This window comes from Anastrepha obliqua, chromosome 3, assembly GCF_027943255.1.
Source record: "Anastrepha obliqua isolate idAnaObli1 chromosome 3, idAnaObli1_1.0, whole genome shotgun sequence".
NCBI lineage: Eukaryota > Metazoa > Arthropoda > Insecta > Diptera > Tephritidae > Anastrepha > Anastrepha obliqua.
In genome coordinates, this window is record NC_072894.1 from 138,207,405 (window position 1) to 138,230,022 (window position 22,618).

General features: G+C 37.7%; 2 protein-coding genes across 2 annotated transcripts in view; both read right to left on the reverse strand.

Annotated features, from left to right (window-relative positions):
- Window positions 1–317: 317 nt before the first annotated feature.
- LOC129241633 (ornithine aminotransferase, mitochondrial) lies at window positions 318–10,495 on the reverse strand. Its single transcript, XM_054878071.1, has 6 exons — window positions 10,325–10,495; window positions 9,879–10,209; window positions 1,471–1,639; window positions 1,269–1,409; window positions 693–1,197; window positions 318–622 (listed from the first exon to the last, which is right to left on the reverse strand). The coding sequence occupies exons 2-6, from the start codon at window positions 10,184–10,186 to the stop codon at window positions 462–464; spliced, it is 1,284 nt and encodes a 427-aa protein (XP_054734046.1). The 5' UTR covers window positions 10,187–10,209; window positions 10,325–10,495; the 3' UTR covers window positions 318–461.
- A 5,642-nt stretch (window positions 10,496–16,137) lies between these two features.
- The window catches only part of LOC129242804 (protein Teyrha-meyrha), a 58,556-nt gene continuing 52,075 nt past the window's right edge, over window positions 16,138–22,618 (reverse strand). Inside the window, exons 4-9 of the mRNA XM_054879654.1 lie at window positions 21,242–21,858; window positions 20,964–21,125; window positions 17,660–18,035; window positions 17,060–17,312; window positions 16,580–16,949; window positions 16,138–16,336 (exon numbers count right to left, since the gene is read on the reverse strand). Of these exons, the coding sequence (XP_054735629.1) occupies window positions 16,145–16,336; window positions 16,580–16,949; window positions 17,060–17,312; window positions 17,660–18,035; window positions 20,964–21,125; window positions 21,242–21,858 (1,970 nt within the window). The 3' untranslated portion in view covers window positions 16,138–16,144. The remainder of the gene's footprint in view (window positions 16,337–16,579; window positions 16,950–17,059; window positions 17,313–17,659; window positions 18,036–20,963; window positions 21,126–21,241; window positions 21,859–22,618) is intronic.

The following is a 22,618-nucleotide window of genomic DNA, read 5'->3' on the forward strand; positions in this document are numbered from 1 at the left end:
GGTGACAGACATTGACACTTGCAGGGTGGTGGGTTAACTTTTTGTGACTTTCACCAAGTTTGGCACACTTTAGTCAATTGCGCAGACACACTATTTGTCGGCTTTTCCTGGCGGGTGGTTAACATCAAAAGATTAAAAGAGTCAGTGATTTTTTCTTTACTTACATTTTTTATTTATCGAAGCGCAAAAAGGTTGAGCAGACTTTTTTTTACAATATGAGAAATTTCAAATATTTATTTTATTTAATTACACAGACTGTTTAACCCAACACTTCACACAAAGCTCAATGCTCAGTGCAGTAAATATAAATAAACCGATTTTATAAAAAAATATGTATTTGTAGCATCTCCAAAACACTCATACATTCATGCCGAAATTTTAGTTGCTATCTTAAAGGCTGCGCTTACGTGTCTAAAAAATGCTAATAAATGCCAAAGGCTATAAAAAAATGTAATAAGCGTTTAAACGCTCAGGATTGTGTTCTTAATGATTTCGGCGCACTCGCGCGTTTGTTCCTCTGAGATGACGAGTGGTGGTGCAAAGCGAATGATATCGCCATGTGTGGGCTTGGCAAGGAGGCCATTGTCACGTAATCTCAGGCATATGTCCCATGCATCAAATTCTAGTATGGAATAAAAGATGTTTTTTTTAGAATAGAGTAATGAAAAATTTTTAATTAATTTACTACTCACTTTTGTTGATTACAATGGCATTTAGTAGACCTTTTCCGCGCACGATACTCACAATGTCCTTGGGCAGCGTATTCAGTTCGCTGCGTAGTAAATTTCCCATTTTTTCTGCATTCTCCGCTAGGCGTTCTTCTAGCAGCACTTCCAGCGCAGTAATGGCCACTTTACAGCCCAAGGGGTTACCACCATATGTTGAGCCATGGCGTCCAGGTTGTATACACTCCATCACTGCATCGTCAGCCAATACTGCTGAGACTGGATAGAGGCCACCCGATAGCGCTTTACCCAGTATAAGTAAATCAGGCTTAACCGCCTCATAATCGACGGCTAGCATGCGTCCAGTGCGCGCCAGACCAGTTTGCACCTCATCCGCTATCCACAATACGTTGTATTTGGTGCAAAGCTCGCGCACTTTCGTCAAGTAACCCGTAGCTGGCACCACAACGCCTGCCTCACCTTGGATGGGTTCAACCATAAATGCACAAACATTAGGGTCTTGTAAGGCGTTCTGAAAGTGTGCGTTTTTTTCAGTGTATAGAATAAAATTTTACGATTTAAAGAAACGAAAAGTAGGCTTACCTCCAAAGCCTCGAGGTTATTGTATTTGACAATTTCAAAACCAGGCATATAAGGCCCAAAGTTTTCGTAACTTAATGGATCAGTGGATGCGGAAATAGCAGACAAGGTGCGGCCCCAGAAATTGTTCTCAGCAAAGAGTATCTAAAAAGCGTAAAAATGTTATATGTTTTTTAGTTCTGCAATCGTAATTTGCTGAACAAACCTTAGCCTGATTATCTGGCACTTTCTTCTTCATGTACGCCCAGGCACGTGCGATTTTACAAGCGGTTTCGCCACCCTCAACACCAGTATTCATTGGCAAAACTTTGTCGTAATTGAAAAGCTTTGTTATGAACTCTTCATATTCGCCCAGAACGTCAGAGTAGAAGGCTCTGAAGAAAAAAAAAATTAAACGATGAATTAAAATACAAGAAAAAGTAAAGGAGATTAGCATTTTTCTTGTATTGCGATATACGATTTTTATTGTTTAATTTTGTATTAATCGTGTACTATTTTGGAGCGTTGACTTTAAATGTGAATTTAATAATTTTTGATTCACATTGAAAGAATTGGCAGATAGCAAAATTTTATTAAAAAATAATACTATTTGTTAAGGTGCCTAGAATCAGACGAGCAGACCATTATGTACTCAACATAGGTTTCTATGGAAATTAATTAGCGCAGAATCATTTTTCTGGATTAAGTATAGTATCTGTATACCTACATACATACTTACATGCCTATAAACTGAATTTAAAATTGGACTAATCTTGATTAATTAGCTCAAAAATGTCTTGGCTTCAACATCATTAAAATTATTGTGTTTTAAATTTTTTTTTATGTATTATTAATTTTTTTTGTTTGTATTTTTTTTAATTTTAAATTTATTTTTTTATTATTATTATTATGTTTTTTTTTGTTTTTATTATTTTTTTTTTTATTTTTTTTTTTTTTTATTTTTTTTTTTATTTTGTTTCCATTTTATTTATTGCACACGCTAAGCAATGTGATTTAAGCACTAGCGACAAAGGCCATCGGTTAGTTTTGTTGTTACATTGGAGGCTTTTATGAGGCAATTCGTGCTCGCTTTCAGTATATTTGATTTTAATTTTTAAGTTTTTGATACCACAGAAGGTTCGACGCTTCAAGTGATGAAGAACCTTCATTCCACGCGAAATTCGCCCAATTCATGTGTAATCGACTGATTTCGCCTATTTCGAATTGAAGCACGTTAAAAATTTAAATATTGGACTACGGCTAAAAATGATGATATAGCCGCCGTTACCGAATGGCTTGGTGTGTGACTACTATCCGTGAGTGTGTTCGAATCTCCGGGAGTAGGTTCTCCGAGCATGAAACAGCAAAATGAGAGAAAAAGATTTTTCTTATAGCGGCCACCCCTCGGCAGACAATGACAAACCTCCGAGTGCATTTCTGCCATGTAAACGACCCTCATAAAAACCCATTTGTCGTTCAGAGTCGGTTTGAAACTATAGACTCCTCCATTTGTGGAACAACAACAAGGCGCATGCCACAAATAAGAGGAGGAGCTCGGCCAAACACATAACAGATGTGAACGCGTCAATTATTTATTTTTATTTTATTTTTTATAAAAAAATTAAAGAGCACATTTGTATCTAAATACAAAATTTTTATATACCAATGCGATTCCACAAATTTTTGCATCTAACGCTGATCATTGTAAGCATTATTTTCGAATAGATAGCACAATTTAGAATGACATTTCAAACTCCAAAAATTAGTTAAAACGCCTTGTCAAAATCAGCGAAAACTCAACCTACTTTTTTTTGAATTTCTGCAGACAATTTGATTATTTGTTTTTAGTTTTTAGCAAAACGTATTCTCTGACTTCAAGTATCTTGGAGTAATACTTGACCCCAAGCTCCACTGGAAGCTGCACATAGAAAATCGAGTTAAGAAGGCTAATATAGCCTTCTATGCCTGTAAATCTATGTTCGGCAAAAAATGGGGCCTCAAGCCACGTGTCGTACTCTGGATGTACAACTTAGTGGTTCTGCCAATTTTGACATACGGTTGCCTAGTTTGGTGGTTAGCTCTTCAGAAGGGCTACAACTTCACTAAATTAGAGAGAGTGCAGAGAACGGCATGTGTGGGCATCACTGGGGCCTGCAGAACATGTCCCACCGCTGCGCTCAACGCTATACTCCACTTAATTCCTGTGGATCTGCAGGTTAAATCCATTGCTGCTCAGAGTGCTATCAGACTGAGGGAGTTTGGCCTTTGGAGACAACTCCCTGTTGGGCATAGCAGCATTTTGAAGCAGATCTCCCCTTCCTTCTCTGATATTCGCACCGACCACTCCATCCGCAAACTGTGCTTTGAGGGTTGTGCTAGGGCTATCTTTCCGAGCAGGCAAGATTGGAAAGAGGGGAGAGTTGTTGCGGATATAGAGGCCTCTGTTTTCACTGACGGATCCAAAATGGAGTCTGGAGTGGGAGCGGGGGTCTACTCCAAATCAGCCAACATCTCGGTCTCCTATAAACTGCCGGAGACAAGCAGCGTCTTTCAAGCAGAGGTCTTCGCGATCCTGCAGGCATGCAAAATGCTTCGGGATCGCTGTTGGGAGGGAGACATACATATTTTTTCCGATAGCCAAGCTGCAATTAAGGCACTGTCGTCGCCGCATTGCAGCTCTCTTCTCGTAAACTCCTGTAAGGAGGAACTTAAACGCCTCGAACGGGCAGGAAACATCTCCCTCATCTGGGTTCCTGGGCACAGGAATATAGAGGGAAATGAAATTGCCGATGAGCTTGCCAGGAAGGGGGCGGCAGAACCGAATCCAGCTGCCCTCTACTCAGACATCGGTATCCCCTTGGCCGTCGTTAAAGGGAAACTACATAACTTCTTTCTAAGAAAAGCGTAAGACAGATGGAGGTCTGTCTCATCGTGTGCCATTTCAAAAGCACTATGGCCTAAATACGACATAAACAGAACGCTTAAGGTGATGGGAACCCCCCGCCATTCAATTTCCAAACTCATCGCGGTGATCACTGGCCACTGGGTGATCGGCACTCACGCGGAGAAGCTTGGAATTCCGTACAACCCCCATTGCAGAAGCTGTGGGGATCCCACAGAGAAGGAGACTGTGGAACACTTTCTCTGCAGATGTCCGGCTTTGGCGGCTAAGCGCTTGAGATTCCTCAGCGTCCCCTTTGGGGATGACTTGATGAAATTCTCCAGTCTAGATCCCTTTTCTCTCCTCCGCTACATCAACAGCACTGGATGGCTGTAGACGGGCTTATCTCCTCCCTTAATCCTTTCACAGGTAGTGGTCCACTCTATGGTATCAAAACGGCACGTAAGTGCTACTTGTAGCGTACCTGGGGTACTCTTGCCATCTTACCTACCTACCTTCTCTGACTTCGATCACGCACTAATGCACACCTAATTTGAGTTGATGGCCATAGCACAATAAGTTTAGGAAAAGCGAATGTTAGCATGAGTGAATTCCCTTGCGGTTGTTGCTGCTGTTTTTATATGTAGTATAACAGCAGAAGGCATTCCCCATACATTTTTGGCGAATGCTGTTGTTTATATAATATAGTATAACAGCAAAAGACACTCTCCATAAATTTTGGTGAATGCTGCTAAAGTAACAGGCATTGGTTAAATAAAAATTCGGGTCGCTCCGGTATCGTAGAATCGACTGTTGGGGAAATGAACGGTGTTGTGGTGCGATGTAAGAAAATTATTATTTTAATTAATTTTAATTTAATTAACTTGTTACACAATATGCAGAACAAATAAATTTTTTGTATCCGAAAATATTTATTTTCCCACTGTGTATTTTGCATTCATACTAAATTTGCGATGCGCAAATTGCAACGGAAATATGACATTATCGACTGTATGCCACTTATCATAGCTTTTATATGCACTCCTTTGTTAAGTGTTTGGGCGATCGTTTTCTCCAATTTGTGGTGTGCACGGTGTTGACGGGCAAATTTTTTTCATGGCGAAAATATACTCCTCTACTTTAAAGCACTTTTCTCTTATTGTATGCTTCATCTTTACATTGTTTGCGAACCGGCGACCGAACGAATGATAGTCACATTTAAGCTGACTTAGCTACGGAATCGCAACAAGGCAAAAATATTGATAAGCGCTGCATGTATGTACTATATATGTATGTAAATGTCTATTGATAATATGTACGTGAATATATATAGATTAATTTCGCGGCAAGTAATAAATTTCATACGCCAAACACCGCTCATCCATGCCCAATTAATTCCTAAATATATTTTCTTCAATATATGTATGTATGTATGTATACTTACATATATGTGAGTATATATTTTTAACGATTAATTATTTTATAAATAGGCTGAGAAGCTCGAGTCTTCGCGAAAATAGACGTTGCGAATGGTAGATAACTGTGGTTTTAATCAATGTTTTGTGTAGCTAAGAGTACTTGAATTGGGTGTTATGTGTGTTTGTTTACATTTTTATTGGCTCTGATGAACGTTTGTCCTTTACACCAAGTTATGGAAAGTTTTTGTCACATACATATGAATATGCATGCAAGCAGATACCCTGCAGGGAAAAATACTGGTTGTGAAATATGACACTACCAGGTCACATTTTCACCTCAACCAGTTCGTGTTCTATCTTTTTTCCATGTAAACAAGTGGTATTTTTTTATTTATTTATATGAAATATAATTGGGCCGCAGTAGCCGAATGGGGTGGTGCGTGACTACCATTCGGAATTCAGAGAGAACGTAGGTTCGAATCTCTGTGAAAGACAAAAATGAAGAAAAAGTTTTTTCTAATAGCGGTCGCCTCTCCGCAACCAATGGCAAACCTCCGAGTGTATTTGTGCCATGGAAAAGCTCCTCATAAAAAATCATCTGCCATTCGGAGTCGGCTTAAAACTGTAGATCCCTCCATTTGTGGAACAACATTAAGACGCACACCTCAAATAGGGGGAGGAGTTCGGCCAAACACCCAAAAAGGGGGTGTATAATTGTAAATAATTACATTACAGGAGTAAGAAAACTAGCAGCTTAGGCTATCGGCAATGTCCTAGAAAATGCCAATTGTCCAGCCATGCGTCACCAAAATACCACTTCACACTAACTAAAAAAAAAAACAATAGTCCGATATGTTTCTAAAAAAGCCACTTTTAGACCAATTAAAATATGGAAAAACATCCACTCCATTCCAACGTTTTGAAATATTCTATAATATATATTTCATATTAAAAGTGTTAATTAAAAGAATTATACTTTTTTTTTTGAAAATTAAATGAAACTTCATTCAGGTACTCTAATTGGTTCAACATACAAAAATTTGTTCAAAATTACACTGTAAGTAAATCCGTTCGTTTAAACAGCTGACGCACGTTTCAGCTTTTGTTTCACTGTCAAACATCTTCAGTTTGGTCTATAATTTAACCATGAATCGTCTTATAAACGAACAACGCTTGCAAATCAAATTATAAAAATGCGTGTTCTGTTAAGAAAGTTTATCGCGCGCTTCTTCCATTTTATGGTCAGTTTAATCGACCCACTGAAGCGGTTATTCGAGCTATTGTGACTAAATTTAGAACCAAATTTACATTATTGGACATCAAACCACCAACGCATTTACGTAGAGTGCGAACTGAAGCTGTATCGGCCAGTGTTAATGATGACCACCAATTATCGATTCGTCGCCGTTCGCAGCAATTAGGCCTCTGTTACTCAACAACGTGGAAAATTTTTCGAAAGGATTTAGGTGTGAAGCCTTTCAAAATACAGCTGGTGCAAGAATTGAAGCCGAACGATTTACCGCAACCCAGAATTTTTGGTGAATGGGCTCTTGGAGAGTTGGCCCAAGATCCACTTTTTTATCGAAAAATTGTGCTCGGCGACGAAGTTCATTTTTGGATCAATGGGTACGTAAATAAGTAGAATTGTCGATTTTGGAGTGAAGATCAGCCAGAAGAATTGCAAGAGCTACCAATGTATCCAGAAAAGGTCACAGTTTGATGCGGTTTATGGGCTGGAGGTATCATTGGACCGTACTTCTTCAAAGATGCTGCGAATCGTAACGTATCTGTGAATGGTGAACGCTACCGTGAAATGATATCCAATTTTTTTTTCCCAAAATGCAAGAGCTTGACTGGCATGACATGTGGTTTCAGCAAGACGGTGCCACATGCCACACAGCACGAGTAACAATGGACTTGTTGAGAGGCGAGTTTGGTGAACATTTTATTTCACGTTCGGGACCTGTCAATTGGCCACCCAGATCGTGCGATATAACGCCTTTAGATTATTTTTTGTGGAGCTACGTTAAAGCCCACGTCTATTCAGACAAGCCTGCTCCAATTAACGAATTGGAAGACAACATTAAAGCATTTATATGTGAGATACCGGCCGAAACATTGAAAAGAGTATGCCAAAATTGAACTAAGCGGATGGATCATTTAAAGCGCGGTCAACATTTGCATGAAATAATCTCCAAACATTAAATTATATGGACTGTAATATCGATTTAAATAAAAATATCATGCATTTTTCTGAAGTTTACTTGTGTTTTTTTGAAAAACTTTCCTATAGCTCTTAAAAAATCACCCTTTATAATGTTTCCGTATTAGCTTCACTTTTCCCTGCAGGGTAGCAAGAGTAAGTGTGTATGAACTGATATACGCATATACAGCAAAATAAAGCTTGGTTATCTTAATTGAAGCCACTTAGACTTTCTACAGCAGAGACTCGGCTATTTAATTTGGGAACTTGTAGAGTAATTCGGGTTATAAGGGGCAACTTCTTTGTCGTGTTCAATTAGGTATTTATTTCTTTGGCGTAGCGTTGCAATTAATGGTGATTTTATGATGTTTTTGACTATAAAAGATGCAAATATTGAAAAAAAATTCTTTCTCTTCTTTATTGGTCTGTAATTCCATTTGTGGAACAACATCAAGACGCACGCCACAAATAGGAGGAGGGGCCCGGAAAAACACCTGACAGAAGTGTACACGCCAATTATTTATTTTAATAGCCTATGCGATTTTGGCTGAGTTGAAGAAATCATGAAGGGGAGATACGTTCTCTTCCTCTGTTATTACCAGCAAAGCACCGCAGCGTATATCTTCAGGGAATTAGCGTTTGTATCCCTTCGTATCACATGGCTCAATAACGGAGCACGCACTCATCTAACACTCCTCTCACTCTAAACCCAACTCGTTGAAGCGGCATATTTCAAGAGCCTACCATTAGATGAGATAGACGATAACGACTGATGACTCCACCATACTGACATATGGTTGCATAATGTGTATGGCTCTGTAAAGTTCATATATGTACCCTTTCGTTACATCGTCATTACAATATGACATATCATTTTCGCTCGGTATCGGATATATGATACATTATATTATATGATACACATTCACAAAGACACACATTTTTGAAATATCTGGGAGTTTCAGATTATTTCCATATTATTGGCTCTCAGTGAATTGAATGCAATTATATCAGGTTGCAGAGCTCGTGACTGTAAATAAATTGCGGGGAAATCCCTCCCTAATGGCGCTCTCTACAACACAATTTTATTACATGGAAAATTGTGGAATAGCTTTCCCATCTTCAAGCTTGATCCATCCGTATACTAGAGCAGACTAATAAGGTTTGCAATATGGATTTCCTGTCTTCCAGAACGTTCGGCTACAAGAGATGTTGCAAAGAATTTTATAATTTTGTGTTTCGTAATATTATCATTAAAATCTTCACATATTCTACTTTCGAGATTTATATCACAGAACACGTTTTCGGATGCATTCCTATATATTTGGCATTTTCTTGTCTTTACTTTGTTTTAACAAATTTCATCAATTATTAAAGAGGGAAATATTGAACCATATCAAATATAAAAAAAATTGCCAAGAAAATTTTTTTTTTTATAAAGCATGATATTGGTATATCTATAATTGATTATCCTCTTACGAGTGGAAAAATTATAGTATGAAATATGCGAAGTATTCATTGAATGTAATATTTTTTATGAAATATAATAGAAGTGAATTTATTAATCAAAATATGCATTCGACCAGGCGAAGAGTCTAAGTACAAATTTCTCCAAGTGACGCAGAGAAAATTGTAAGGATATTAGCAATTACAACACCGAATAAGGGAAATGTGACAGCAATTAGTACGTTTAGTACAAATTTTAGCATAAAGACCGTTAACAATTTCACTTCTGCGCTGCTATTCTTGTATTGTGCATTTCAAACGGGATGTGTTTTTATTTGACTACGTTGCATTCGAACAGAAATCCACTCAAAAGTAATAAATCAATTGTTTTGTTGTTAAAAGTCGCATCATGATAAGGTTCTAAAATGTTGGGGTCAAAATGTCTATAATGTTGATAAGCTCTCAAAAAGGCCCAAATTGCGACTTTAGTAGTAAAACACTAACACTAATGGACAGTGATAGTATAAAGAATTTTTAAACTCGCTACAAATATTTTCTTCCAATTTCATATTTACATACATACATACAAAAATCTAATGAAACAAATTAAATTTCCAAGTGTCAAAGACATTGCTTTTGTGTTTTTTTTTGCTGTCACAACGGACACCAATAAATTTTAAGATACTCACCTGGATGTCAGCGTTAGCTTCTGCGCCTGTTCTGTTAGAGTATTCACAATTTTTGGATGGCAATGGCCTTGATTGACAGCTGAGTAGGCACTTAGAAAGTCAAAATAACGTTTACCCTCAACATCCCAAACGAAAACACCCTCGCCACGTGTCAACGCCACCGGTAGGGGGTGATAATTGTGTGCGCCGTATTTGTTTTCACGGTCAAATACTTGTTGTGATGTCACTTTGTGTGCAGTCTGCTGGAGCTTTTGCTGTTGGCTGCTCATGTAGCGTACAGCCAAGTTGGTGGAGAATTTTGAGAACATAATGAGCGAAAATAGAAATGTCTCTGAAAGTAAAATAAATTTATTTAAATCATCGCACGGCGGTCGCCAAAAAAAAATTTCAAATCGTCTATTTATTATAGAAATACAAATAATAATAGTCAAATACGTTTCACTAACTTTCTAACTTTAGAAATACTGGAAATACGTAAATTTTCTTTTATTACGTATATGTATGTATGCACGTATAATTATGATCACTTTGTAGTTTACTAGAATTCACTTAATATGCACTTAAGTTTCCCGGGATTAGTACTTTACGCCAACACTTCTCCCATATGACTGAAATAGAGCATCGTTCGCACGATCGCTGAATGCTCCAACGAATTGTTTTGGTGCGTTGGTTTTTTGTTATAACTCGTCTTTTCTCCGATTATCATTTGTGTTATTTATTCACACGTGTGTCGATAATTTCGCACAATATTCACGGTAGCTGATAAAAACTAGTGCTTTCTTCTTGTTGTATTTTTTGTACTCACACTGCCAAGCCTCTTTTTCATTTCCCCTACCACGCAAAAAGCTCACATACACATATTCAGAGACTAAAGCGAGAGACTAGTTAAATTGTTGTTGCTGCTAGTGGATGCCGCAGTAAATTTCGTTATCAATTAAGCTTCTTGATTTTACATTAACTTAAAGAAAAAACTTTCCATTGACCGTTTCAAAAGATTGTATGTTGATCTACTTCCATATATGGACATGTACATATGTATATATAATGTATTTATACACATGTATTTATATGTGGCCCAATATACATATGTATGTTGTACAAGTAGAGATCGAAAATAATTCTTAGTCGGTCAGTTCTTTGCTCAAAAATAAGACACTGAGAGAAAAGCATTTTAGCACACCGAAGTGCCAAAAGTAATAATTCATAGTCTACGCAGTGGGGATATGCTTGCTATAATGAATAAACTCGAGTCGGCCCGCACACATTCGCACTATAGAATATCTCAGTGCCAGCGAGAAAGTGAATCGATCGAAATGCCAAAAACATCGCTGTTTCAGTTCAAAATGAGTCAAATGCATCAAATCTACGCCGTGCTCAATGATTGCGGATCTCTCAGTCCACAAAGTGGTGAATTTTGCATAAAGAGATGAATTTAATTTAACATTTCTTCGATTAGGCTCTGCAAATTATAAAAATCTGACATGAAGTTTGGTCACGATGTACAGAATGCAGAAATGTGCCCAACCTTAGACCGTTAACCGGCTTTCAGCGAATTTGAAGTCATTGACTGATTACGTGTTAACTGATTTGGTCTGTTTACAAAAAAAACTGAGATTGTGTTGGTAATATTGGCGAAAATAATCAACGAAGCCTTTGTTGCTGCCCGAATAACGTGTGAAATGAGCGAGTAAAATTCTACTGCCGAGTCTCCGTTGACGCAGCATCTCTCACAAATTTGCTCTGAATGGCTAAACATGATAATCTATCATTCTTAAAGTGTGGTACAAATTTTTCTGTAGATTCTGCGAAAGATTGTTGGACCTTTGTGCGTTAGCAATGGCGATACTCAATGAGCTGTATGAGTTTACGACGACATAGATATAGTGCAGCGAATAAATGTCGTCTGAATGGACACAAACGCTCCAGCTCTGAAAGTATTCGTTGCGGTACCAGGTGGCCTCCTCTTCCTTGGAAAGATCATGTGGACTTGGATCTGGGACTTGACTTCCCGAGGTGTTTCCAACTGGCGTCGGTTAGCACGAGAAAGAAATTACTGGTGCGCTTTGTTAAACTCGACCAAAATCGCTCAAGATAGTAGCAATTAGTAGCAGTATATTTTGTAGTTACCCAGAGAATGTTACCTTTGATGTTACCCAGACGACTCTTTGCTACAAATGTGACTAGATAGATCAGTAAACGTACGGAACGTGAAAACCCGGCAGCAGAAAAAAAGTAACAACCAGTTATGGTCCTGAGAACGGTCATAAGATCACCATTTTTTTAACTACAGAAATTTGCCTGGGTCCTGAAATATTCTCTAAACTGAGGTAATCATTCGTTTAAAGTGTGTTTTTTCTTTGGATCTGAAGAAAATATAGATTCAAGTTCGGAAAGGTTTTTACGTGGCGGCTAACACAACGCTACTCTGTGGGGTATATTTTTATACATCTTCATCTTTATTGGCGCAGTAAGCGCCAAGAGGTTTTGGCAATTAGAAGTGCAAAGTGAAGCCAAGTTCTTTTCCACTTGGTGCTATCAATGCAGTGCGGGCCTTCTTCTTCCCCTACTACTTTACTCAGGCATCGTAACGAATACTTTCATAGTTGTAGCATTTGCGTTCAATCGTACGACGTGACCTAGCCAGCGGAGCCGCTGAATCTTAGCTCGCTGCACTAGTTCCATGTATGTGAATATCCATATAGCTCATCGTTGCATGACCTATGACATTCGCCGTTGCCAAAACGCGCAAAGTCCCATAAAGCCTGCTCAGAATCAATGCTTCTGTTCCAGAAAATGGGATGGGCGTGATGAGAGACCTATAGAGTGTGGTTATAATTCGCTGCTAGAGGACTTTACATAGGTGTTATTTTATGTAGAGATTCGCCTGCTCTAAATCTAATGCTGGTTTTCAGCTGAAACGCGTCGTGAACCGACGCTGTTACTTTAGTAGACTCTTAAACCGACAGCTTTGGGGTACCACTTCTAAAGATCGATGTCCTTCCACCATAACACAAGGTGCCGCAAAATTAATCACTCTATCGGAAAATTTAATACTTTTGTAAATGGTGTCGTAGGTCAATCATATTTGACACTTGTGAACTAGACAGCTGCAGTATTAGACGCAGTAACAGAGAAGCAGTGAAGCGCATAATGGTCGAATTAAAGATTTCCATCACTCAAAATAATTTCTTGTTATTGAGTAAAAAAGGATGACTAATTTTGCGTCACCCAACACGGTTCACTCGAGTTGGATAGCGCATCTCAATGAATGGGTCACCAACATAATCTAGATTTTACATTGGGTCGAAGTAAGAATCGACATTGAGTAGAATCGTCCAACGTACACCCAGAAGGGCAACAATACCAAATTTTTGATATTAACTTGTGGAGCATCGGCCAGTTGTAAGGGAGAGAACCGGAAGTTTAGTTGGTGTTAGTGTTTCTCTATTGATCACTTCTTGCAATTCAGGCGGTGTTTAAAGTCCATGGAAAACTTTTTGGTACTAAATATAAAGAAAATACAAGCAATACAAACCCATTTTCATAGAAATAAATTACTTAGATGTTTAGGGATTTATAAGTATTTTTAATGCGTTAGTTTTTTTTAAATTTATTTAGCACTATTTTTTAATAGTATTATTTATGTAATTACATTTTTTCATTAAATACACTTTTTGCTTAGAAACTAAAAACATATAGGTATCTGTATTAATCTGAAGATACACACAGGGGTGTAACAACTATAGCACACAATTTTTTTTTTTAATATTAGAAAAAGGTTAATACCATAAATTAATAAATATTTTCTAAACAACAAAACTAAAAATATGAAATCAAAAATTATATTTAGTATTTATTCAATCAGAAATACAGCTATAAATTTTTTTACAGATCAACATTGTGCTTACCAGTACTGATATATCAATACGAAATTATTTTAAATGCATTTAATACTAATTTATTAAAATAAAACAACTTTAAAAATTTGTATGTTAACGTAGAAAAAAAACGATGGAAGTCTACAAATAAAATGTACTGTTAATCGGCATACATTCAGATTCCACGCATTTTCACTAAAACTCTGTAGCTAATGTTTAATCGTGTGTGTGTGTAACTGTGTGTACGAGTATAAGTTAGGGGTGTCCTTTAATTTTAATTAAGAATACAAATTTTGGGACCTTAATAAAATAGAATGTTTTCAAATTTTCAGGTTAAGTGAACTACATTTAATAGAAGCATATCGAGCTGAAGAGGAAGTTATTCTTAAACTGATCAAGACATTTGTTTAATAATAATACTCAAGAATTCTCAAAATTGTCTTAACTTTCTTTCGCAAGATTTTTTTCTGTAAAAGCTGGTTATTATTTTACTGGTTATGAAGTTATAAATCTGAAAATAGGTGCCTGGAGACGAAGAAACCCAGGCTGTGTGCCAGTGAAAATATATCTTGTGCGAGATATACATCAAGTGCATATTTCAGAGTATAAGGCAATAAAATATTCTCAATTCTGTTTTGAACGAGCTTTAAATTATAAAAATCTACGGAGGCCTTCCCAAACATTTGAAAAGGATTGAGTAAACATTTTTTATTTACTGCAAAGTTTTTCTAAGACATTTGTCTGTTTTATTTCATCATTAAAAAAACTTACCATACCTATTCTGTAGAAAAAATGGGTAAACGATTGGGTACACATTTTGCTACAATTTTTTTAATGGTGAAAAGATTTGTACAGGTGTGACCAATATCAGACTGCTTCAAAGCGATTTTCATAGAATTAGCTGATTGGCTACCGTCACTGGGTTCACGATAGCATTTTCTTATGAAAAAACTAAGACTGTGTTAATGATATACCAAATAAAATCAACAAATCGGTCATATTGCTTCGTTGTCGTCTGTGGTCTGAACGACTGATTGGACGAGTGTGTGAATACGTGTGAAATGAGCAGTCCGAATTCGGTTGCTGAGTACCCGGTGACGCAGAAAGTTGTTCGCATCCTAGTACATTGGCCTAACCTGGTAGCCTATCTTCCTTGGGTAAACATTTTATATTTACTGTAAATTTTTTGTATGGTGATAAAATAAAAAGGTCAAAAATGTTATGGACATTTGTTTTTTTAGGTATTGTTGATTTATACTATTAGAATTTATAGATATTGTCTCATAGAAATTATTTCTCGACTACAGCCATGAATTTTTAATTAGTAACAGGTTCCCAGTAGGGACATAATAATTCTGTATTTAATTACCGACGCAGCTTCTTATGATCAGTGTAATGTTAAACGTCATTCAAGGGTGACATTTTTCATGGTGAAAAGATTTTTGCAGAATTCTGCTGCCGAATCCTCGGTGACGTGGATGAAAAATTTAAATGCGGGTTTTGAACGAGGATGATATATTACCAGTTTTTCTGCTCGCTTATTTTACACGTATTCACACACTTGCCCAATAAGTCATGTTTTAGACGGAAACGAAGTAACATGAGCAAGGACTGTGTTGATTTTTTTCGTATATCACCTAGACAATCTCAGTATTTTCGTAAACAAAACACAAACATGGCCCTGGTGATGTCAGCCAATCAACTGGTTCTTTCAAATTCGCTGAGAGCCGGTTAACGGTCTGATATTGGCCACACTTTAGCCCAATTAATTTTTTTTTGGACCAAAATATTTAATATTTCATTATGATCAGCAAAAACTGTAATATTAAACAGTACAATGATCCACTTTCTGATGTTCTCTCCTTAAATGAGAGATATGCAACATTTTATACAGATTCTAAAAGTTAAAATGGATTTCTGTTTTCCTATCGCAATCACACGTATTTTTCTTCAGCATAAGAGGGACGTATACTTATATAATTTGCTATCGGTTGAATAATTGTTTGAATAACTGGGAAGAACTAAAAAAACTGTGTTAAAGGTTGTTTTAATTTTGCGCCTCCATACAATATAATCCCGTATGCCCTCAAATATATAAAAAAATATATATAAAGAAAAAATACCTACATTTTATTAACAAAAAAAAAATACCATACATATAAGGATACCCCTAACTCGTGTTTGTATTGTATATCGGCGCGCCACACCACCCGCACTTTACTACTTTCGTAATTTTGAAATACTACGGTACACTTAAGCACACCTTTGCTAGTCCAAATAACATTTGCCACTTTTTATACGAGTTACGAGTTTGCATGTGTAGAGGGATGGATGTATGTACTTATCTATGTGTGTTCAGGGTGTTGTATGTGGGGGTTTAATAAATTCTTAAAGATTCACCAACTGTTGCGGCGATGGTGATTTTTGTGCTTCTCGCTGTTGTTGTTGTATCAGGTTTTGTTGTTGCTGCTGCAAGTCCTTACTTAGCCGATAGCTGCTCATCACATTCGCACAACTCTGATGGAAGTACAAGTTGCGGCCGCGAAAGAAGGATTCCGTTGCAAAATCCTTTATACCTGTCTTAAAGAGAAGATCAGAAAAGTAATGCGATTGAAATTTTAAATACTCGCACAAGCATACAAATCAGGAATATTCGCATATGCACTTAGTTAAGTGATTTTCTAAGATTATTTTTGAGTGCAAATAGAATTTATAGTGTAGTACTTATAAGGACATCGAGCATGTTAGAAGTTAGTGCATTTTTGTATTTGTTTTTTTTTTGTTTTTATGAAGACGGAAAACAGAAACTCAATTTACTCGTACCTTACAAATGAAACATTTGTTTTCATCGTCCGGTTTATTATCCGAACTAAATCCCACCTTTGTGTCCAATTGCGTAAGTCCCGGCACCATTAAGTTCACATTCGGGCCACAATTGCCCACACCACCACCGCCATTGCCACCTCCTCCAACACCGCCTACGTTGCCGCCAATGCTATGCCCATTCTCCGCTTCCGCTTGTTGTTGTTGTTTTGCACGCAACTCCTCGAAGGTGGTGTATTTGGAATTGTTGTTGTTGATATTATTATTGTTATTATTATTAGCCATTTCCATGTTCGGCTCTGTGCTGGTCACTTGTGGCTCCGAGCGTGGCCGTTCTTGCTCAAGTATTGGAGAGTGATTATCCGATGTCCTGCAAGACATCAAAAGGACAAGCAATTAAACATATATCCACACATACATACATACATTTTTTGGCCGTGTTAAAGCTTATGCGAAAGAGTTTCATCTCGCCTTGCTCACCTGCTACTAACTACGGTTTCCTCGTACTTTCGTTTCTTGTTGCTGCAGAGATTCGTAATTTTAATAGAATCATCGTCGTCCACAATGACATCCTCGTCGCTGTCATTGGCATTGCATGTTTCCATTGAAACATCCTTGCCATTACAGTTGCCTCCCCCTGCAACACCGCTGCTGGAGCGCTCATCAACGGCGCCGCACGAGTCCGCGTTGTAGAAGTGATGGGTTGTCGATGACAGTTCGCTGACATTTTTCACTGTAATTGGTGGCAAGGGAAGTAAAAATTAGTACAAAAAAGTAGGTAGATTTAAAAAATGGATACGAACACATTACATGTACATTTAGGTTATACATATGTCATCAATGTATACAAGGTGGCGTAAAATTAATCAGCCTATGGGAAGATTTATAATTTTTGTAAATGTATGACGTTCATCTATTTGAGACTTTTGAACTTCAGTATACAAACAGACAAGCCATCGGGTCCGTAAAGTTCAAAATAAATATGCACTTTGCGCCATCTTGTATATATGTATTCATGCCGGGTGTTCATGCGTGTATTATTTCTAAAATATACGCACACATTTCATTAAAGTTTCTTACCACTGATATGTCCTTGTTGCGTCGTAATGGTGGCAGCTGTATTGTGTTGCGCCTGATTCCAATTTGGTGCAATACCACCGCCTCCTCCCCCACTAGTGCTGGTTGCATTCAAATCATCCTCACTATTTGCTGCATCTTTATTGATCACACAAGCCGTTCGGTACAAGATTCCATCTAATTTTCCGGGCTGACTATTGTTGCTGTGCATATTGGTGCTCAACGTCGTATTACCAATGTTATTATGGTGATGACCATGGCTCAAACTGTTCACACTGAGCTGCGAGTGTGAGGTGAGTTCGGAACCGGAATCGGGCACATCATCATTGCAACTCTCCACATCAACCGTTTCGATTTCTTCTTGCATTTTGGTGTCCTCCTGAAACGGTTTTTAGTAAATACAAATAAAAAAGAAGTTAGAGAGCAGAAAAGCCTGAGAAAAATAAAATTGTGCACCATAAATAAGCGAATATTCTGCAGAATCAACAACTATCGGTACTGAAATATAATGCAAGAAGTTGTTTAAAAGATTCATAAGGAATTTCCGGAAGATGGTTTTAAACGCGCGCACCCTGTGTGGTACATACAAGCACAACTTGTGTTAAAAAAATGACCCTGAAGTTATCACTGAAATAAAATCTCTTCAACTATTCTTTGATATTTATTTGATATACTTTCCAACGTTTCTTATAATTTCTTTCTGTTTGCGTAATCGCCACATTCACCGCAAAACTCTTTCCTCGAAATAGTAATATGAGTCCTCTTTCCTAGCCTTAAGTGCAATGACCAACCTATAACCTGAGTGCTTTTAATATTTCCGTCCAACCATAATTTCTTTGCATTCCAACATGAACTGTGCGAGCAAGGACAACTTACACACGGACATGCCAGGTGAATACGTAACATGAGGAAAGCTACCAACCCAGTTTTTTTCATATAGTCGAGTACAAGGTGAGATACGTGATCCGTTGAACTCATGGTGAATATATTTCAAAGGTGAGCTCTTTAACAGACCGTTATTCGGCTCTGGGCGAATTTGAAAGAATCAGCTGATGGGCTGAGATCATGGTGAAAATATTTTTACAGGTGTTCTACCTAGCACACCGTTATTCGGCTCTGAGCGAATTTGACAGGTATGCCGACGTCATTCGTTTTGTGCTTCACTAAGCTAAAGCTAAATTTTGTGAAATACAAAACGAATGAGAATCCAAAGTTCCCCTCAACATTTTTTTTCACCATACCTGGTATCTATCCAAGAATGATAGAAAGAAGATTACGCCCACCAGAGAGTGCTTGACGTCACGTTTTTCCGATTTGTGCAGTATTGCCAACCATTTGCTCTTCGCAATAAATTTAGTGTTTTTTATACCCAAAATGGGAAAATTTTGAAGTTTCGTGTTTGTTTCTTTTATTTAAAGCTACCGAAATTTTAAGTTAAAAAAACTGTATTATTATACAAAAGAAGGTTGAAGAAAGACACTCTGAAAAGATTTTAGTGCTAATGAAAATTAGTTGGTTCTTATAAAATTTGATATTTGAAAGTGTAAATTTAATGTTTTGCTCGTTTTAAGGTTATGCAAGAGTATTAAATGTCCCTCTCTCAACTCTTCTTAAGATTGAAATGCATATTACATATTTTAAAAGGCGTTTGAATCAACTGAATACGGATTAAAATCATAGAGGTGTAATCGTTTCTTCCGGCCAACACTGCAGTAGCGAGAGAGATATAATATTTGACTGCTGAAAGCAGAAGAACACCAACAACAACTGCAATCGCGGGCAATGCTACCAGATGTTGAAGGAAAGTAAAGCTAAATAAAACTGAGTGAATTATTGAACTAATTATTAAAAAATGTATATTTTACAAAATTATAAACATTAAATTTTAATTAGAACAGGCTAGAAAAATGTCATGAAGAAAGAACTGAAACTCCGAGACTAAATAACAAAAAAAATGCTAAATCAAGTTACGAAATGGTAATCTGGCCATACTGGTGCTAAAACCGCGTAACTCATTGTCAAATTCGCTGAGCGCAATGTAACGGGAGCTCGATAGGCGCCTTTTCATTATTCTTTCCATCATGGTATCTATCATCCTTGGGCTGACATCACTTAAGCTTGAGATTGTGTTTGTGTTATACGAAAAAAAATCAACCAATGACACTTCGTTCCCGTCTGAACAACGAATGATTGGGCAAGTGTGTAAATACATGTGAAATTACCGTGCAAATTTCGGCTACCGAATACCCAAGTGAGGTGGCAGCCAAAGTTCCCCTTAAAATATTCTTTTTCGCCATAGCGAAATAGCACACCTAGTAAACTATCATGCTTGGTTGAACTGACGTGGTGAATAAACTTCGAGTTGCTTCTCTTCAACTCCGGTCTCTCACGACAAATCTCCTCCCTAAAAAGCTTGACATATTGCTCTTTATCTGTTATCTGGCATCGCAGGAGAAATGTAGTATGAAATACTTTGGATCGTGGTTTCTCGTGGTTTTTTTGGTTTTCATTTATCCATTTCGATGATTACTGCTTCACCAGCCATATGTCTATATCTCGTCACCGTTAGTAAATAATGCCTTTGATAGCATTTTGGCTTAAAGAAAGCATTTCTTTAGAGGCAGCATTGCATTGTTGTTCTGCAAAAAAATTATAAAATTTAGGGCTCTCCTCACACATGGCGCTCCAATTAGTCATCCCCAAAAAAACCTTTTTTTCCCAAAACATTGTGTAAAAGTTTTGTCCCGATACGAGCGAGTCATCAGCATCGGCTGCTTTCTCATCGAGAACATTTTTTCCTTAATATTTTTGGCGCAGGTGGATGGGTGACCGTCTAGGGGCAAATCAGTAAGCGCAAACCGTTCAAATTAAACTCTTTGCTTGTGCCTTCAACAGTGTCGAGTCCCGAAGGATACTGTTACATATCAGCCAGACTTTTTGCCACTCTAAATTTTATAAATTCGTAGAATATACCAAGCAATTATTATTGTTTTTTAAGTTGATATGGCTAAAAGGTAGATATGGGTGAGTGAAATAGTGCGCAATCAGCAAATAGCTGCCCTCACTTAGGCAGTCTTCAAAAAATACTGTTAACCGTTAAACATAGTACTGTTAACTAATATTCATATACGAGAGCAGAGCCCGAAAGATAATGAGGTCGAAGTGCAAACCTCCAATAAATCCAAATTTAAATCTATACGAGGGCAGTTGTAGGGCTCAGTGCGTTATGCTACTTTCTATAATACTTAACCTCTTATTCACTTTCACCTGAATTTTCCTAACTCTTCTAGCCAAAGTGTCAACTTACCTCCGGTGGCATCTTTCCAGCTTCGATCGCGTATTTTCGCTTGCATATCGGGCAGGAATTGCAAAAGAGATTTTCCATAAAGTACAGATCATTTCCATATTTCCGTTTTCGCCCCTTTATTCTTAAACGATTTTGTCTATTATTGCGTATCCTTTGGAAAGTCTATAAATCGAATTAACAACATTCAAAACACTAATAATTGTTTGACTATTCAAATAAATGTGATTAACAACTTCTAATGCCACATAAATCAACAACAACGACATCACTTCACTTACCTCCCAGCGATTGTGGCTGGTGCGTATGGCATTCTCTTGCGCTGGACATGGCGGTGCAAACATGTAAGATGCTTGTAAATTCGTACGTTCCAAACCCGAGCTCAGCTTATAGAGCCGGTCCAGTTCAGTCAGAAAGTGTGAATTCCATTCTTCTGCCGAAATTTTAATACCACAGATGGGGCAAATATCTGGCACATGACCTGGCGGCAAACTGAGTACACTCGCTAGGCCGCTACTATTGCTGCCACTCGAACTGCCACCGCTGCCAATGCCCACACCAACGCCACCAGCTGTGGTCAAGCCACTGAGACCACTCGTCACACCGCGCAAACCTGCACAGCTTACCGGTATACCGAGGCCACCCATGCCACCCAAACTCGCCGCGGCTAACAGGCCACCATTCGGATGATGGTGATGATGGTGTGTATGATGATGGTGATGACCGAGATGATTTACTGACGCAGGCGAGGATGTGGTTGACGCCACTGAGGCGGCTACGGCCGCAGCGGCGGCCGCCATGGAAGTTGCCGTTGCAGCTGCTGATGACGCTTTGATCCCACCAATGCCACCGCTACTACTACTGCTATTGCTGCCGCCACCATTGTTGCTGTGGACATCTGTGGTAAAGGACGAATAAAACAAAACAAAAAAACAAATCAGTTGAAATATTTTTTGGGAGCGTTGTTTTTTGTTGTGGTCTGTTTCAATTCGCAAAAAATTAAGGAAGGGCAATTGGCTGTTTGAATGAATGGTTGCTGAAATGCGTAGCTGCATGTTTTTGGTTTTGTTGCGCGTTTGTGTGCCATAATGGCTGAGGCATGTCAAACGGCAACAGGGACAGTAATGTGTGGGTATTTAATTAAATGTATGTTAAATTGATTTAATTGGCCATCCGACACGTTTGAATGAGTGCAGTTAAGTGGAAAATAATTGAGGTACAAAGATATGAAAACATATTTGCGAAAAAATTAATGAGTAAATTTTATATTTGAAAATTTACACACATATGTATGTATGCACTCGTATATATGAAAAAATATGATTGCGCGTAACTATGTGTGAAAATAAGCGATGTTAAAGAGAAGGTTCAATAAATTTGGGGAACAGTAATTTTTAAAAGTTTTTTTATTTTTTAAATTTTTGCATCCGTATATTTTGTTACATACATACATATTACAATATATATGTACATACATGCATACATAAATACATACAACATAAACGTTTATTAGGGCCTTAAAAATTAATATATTTTTCCACCGTATCAAGTATGACTGTCATAGTTTCTAGAGATCAAATCACAGCGGCACCTTTCGGTACCAACACAATCAAAAGTTGATGGAAATGCCTAAGTAAGTTAAGAATACGCGTAGGGTG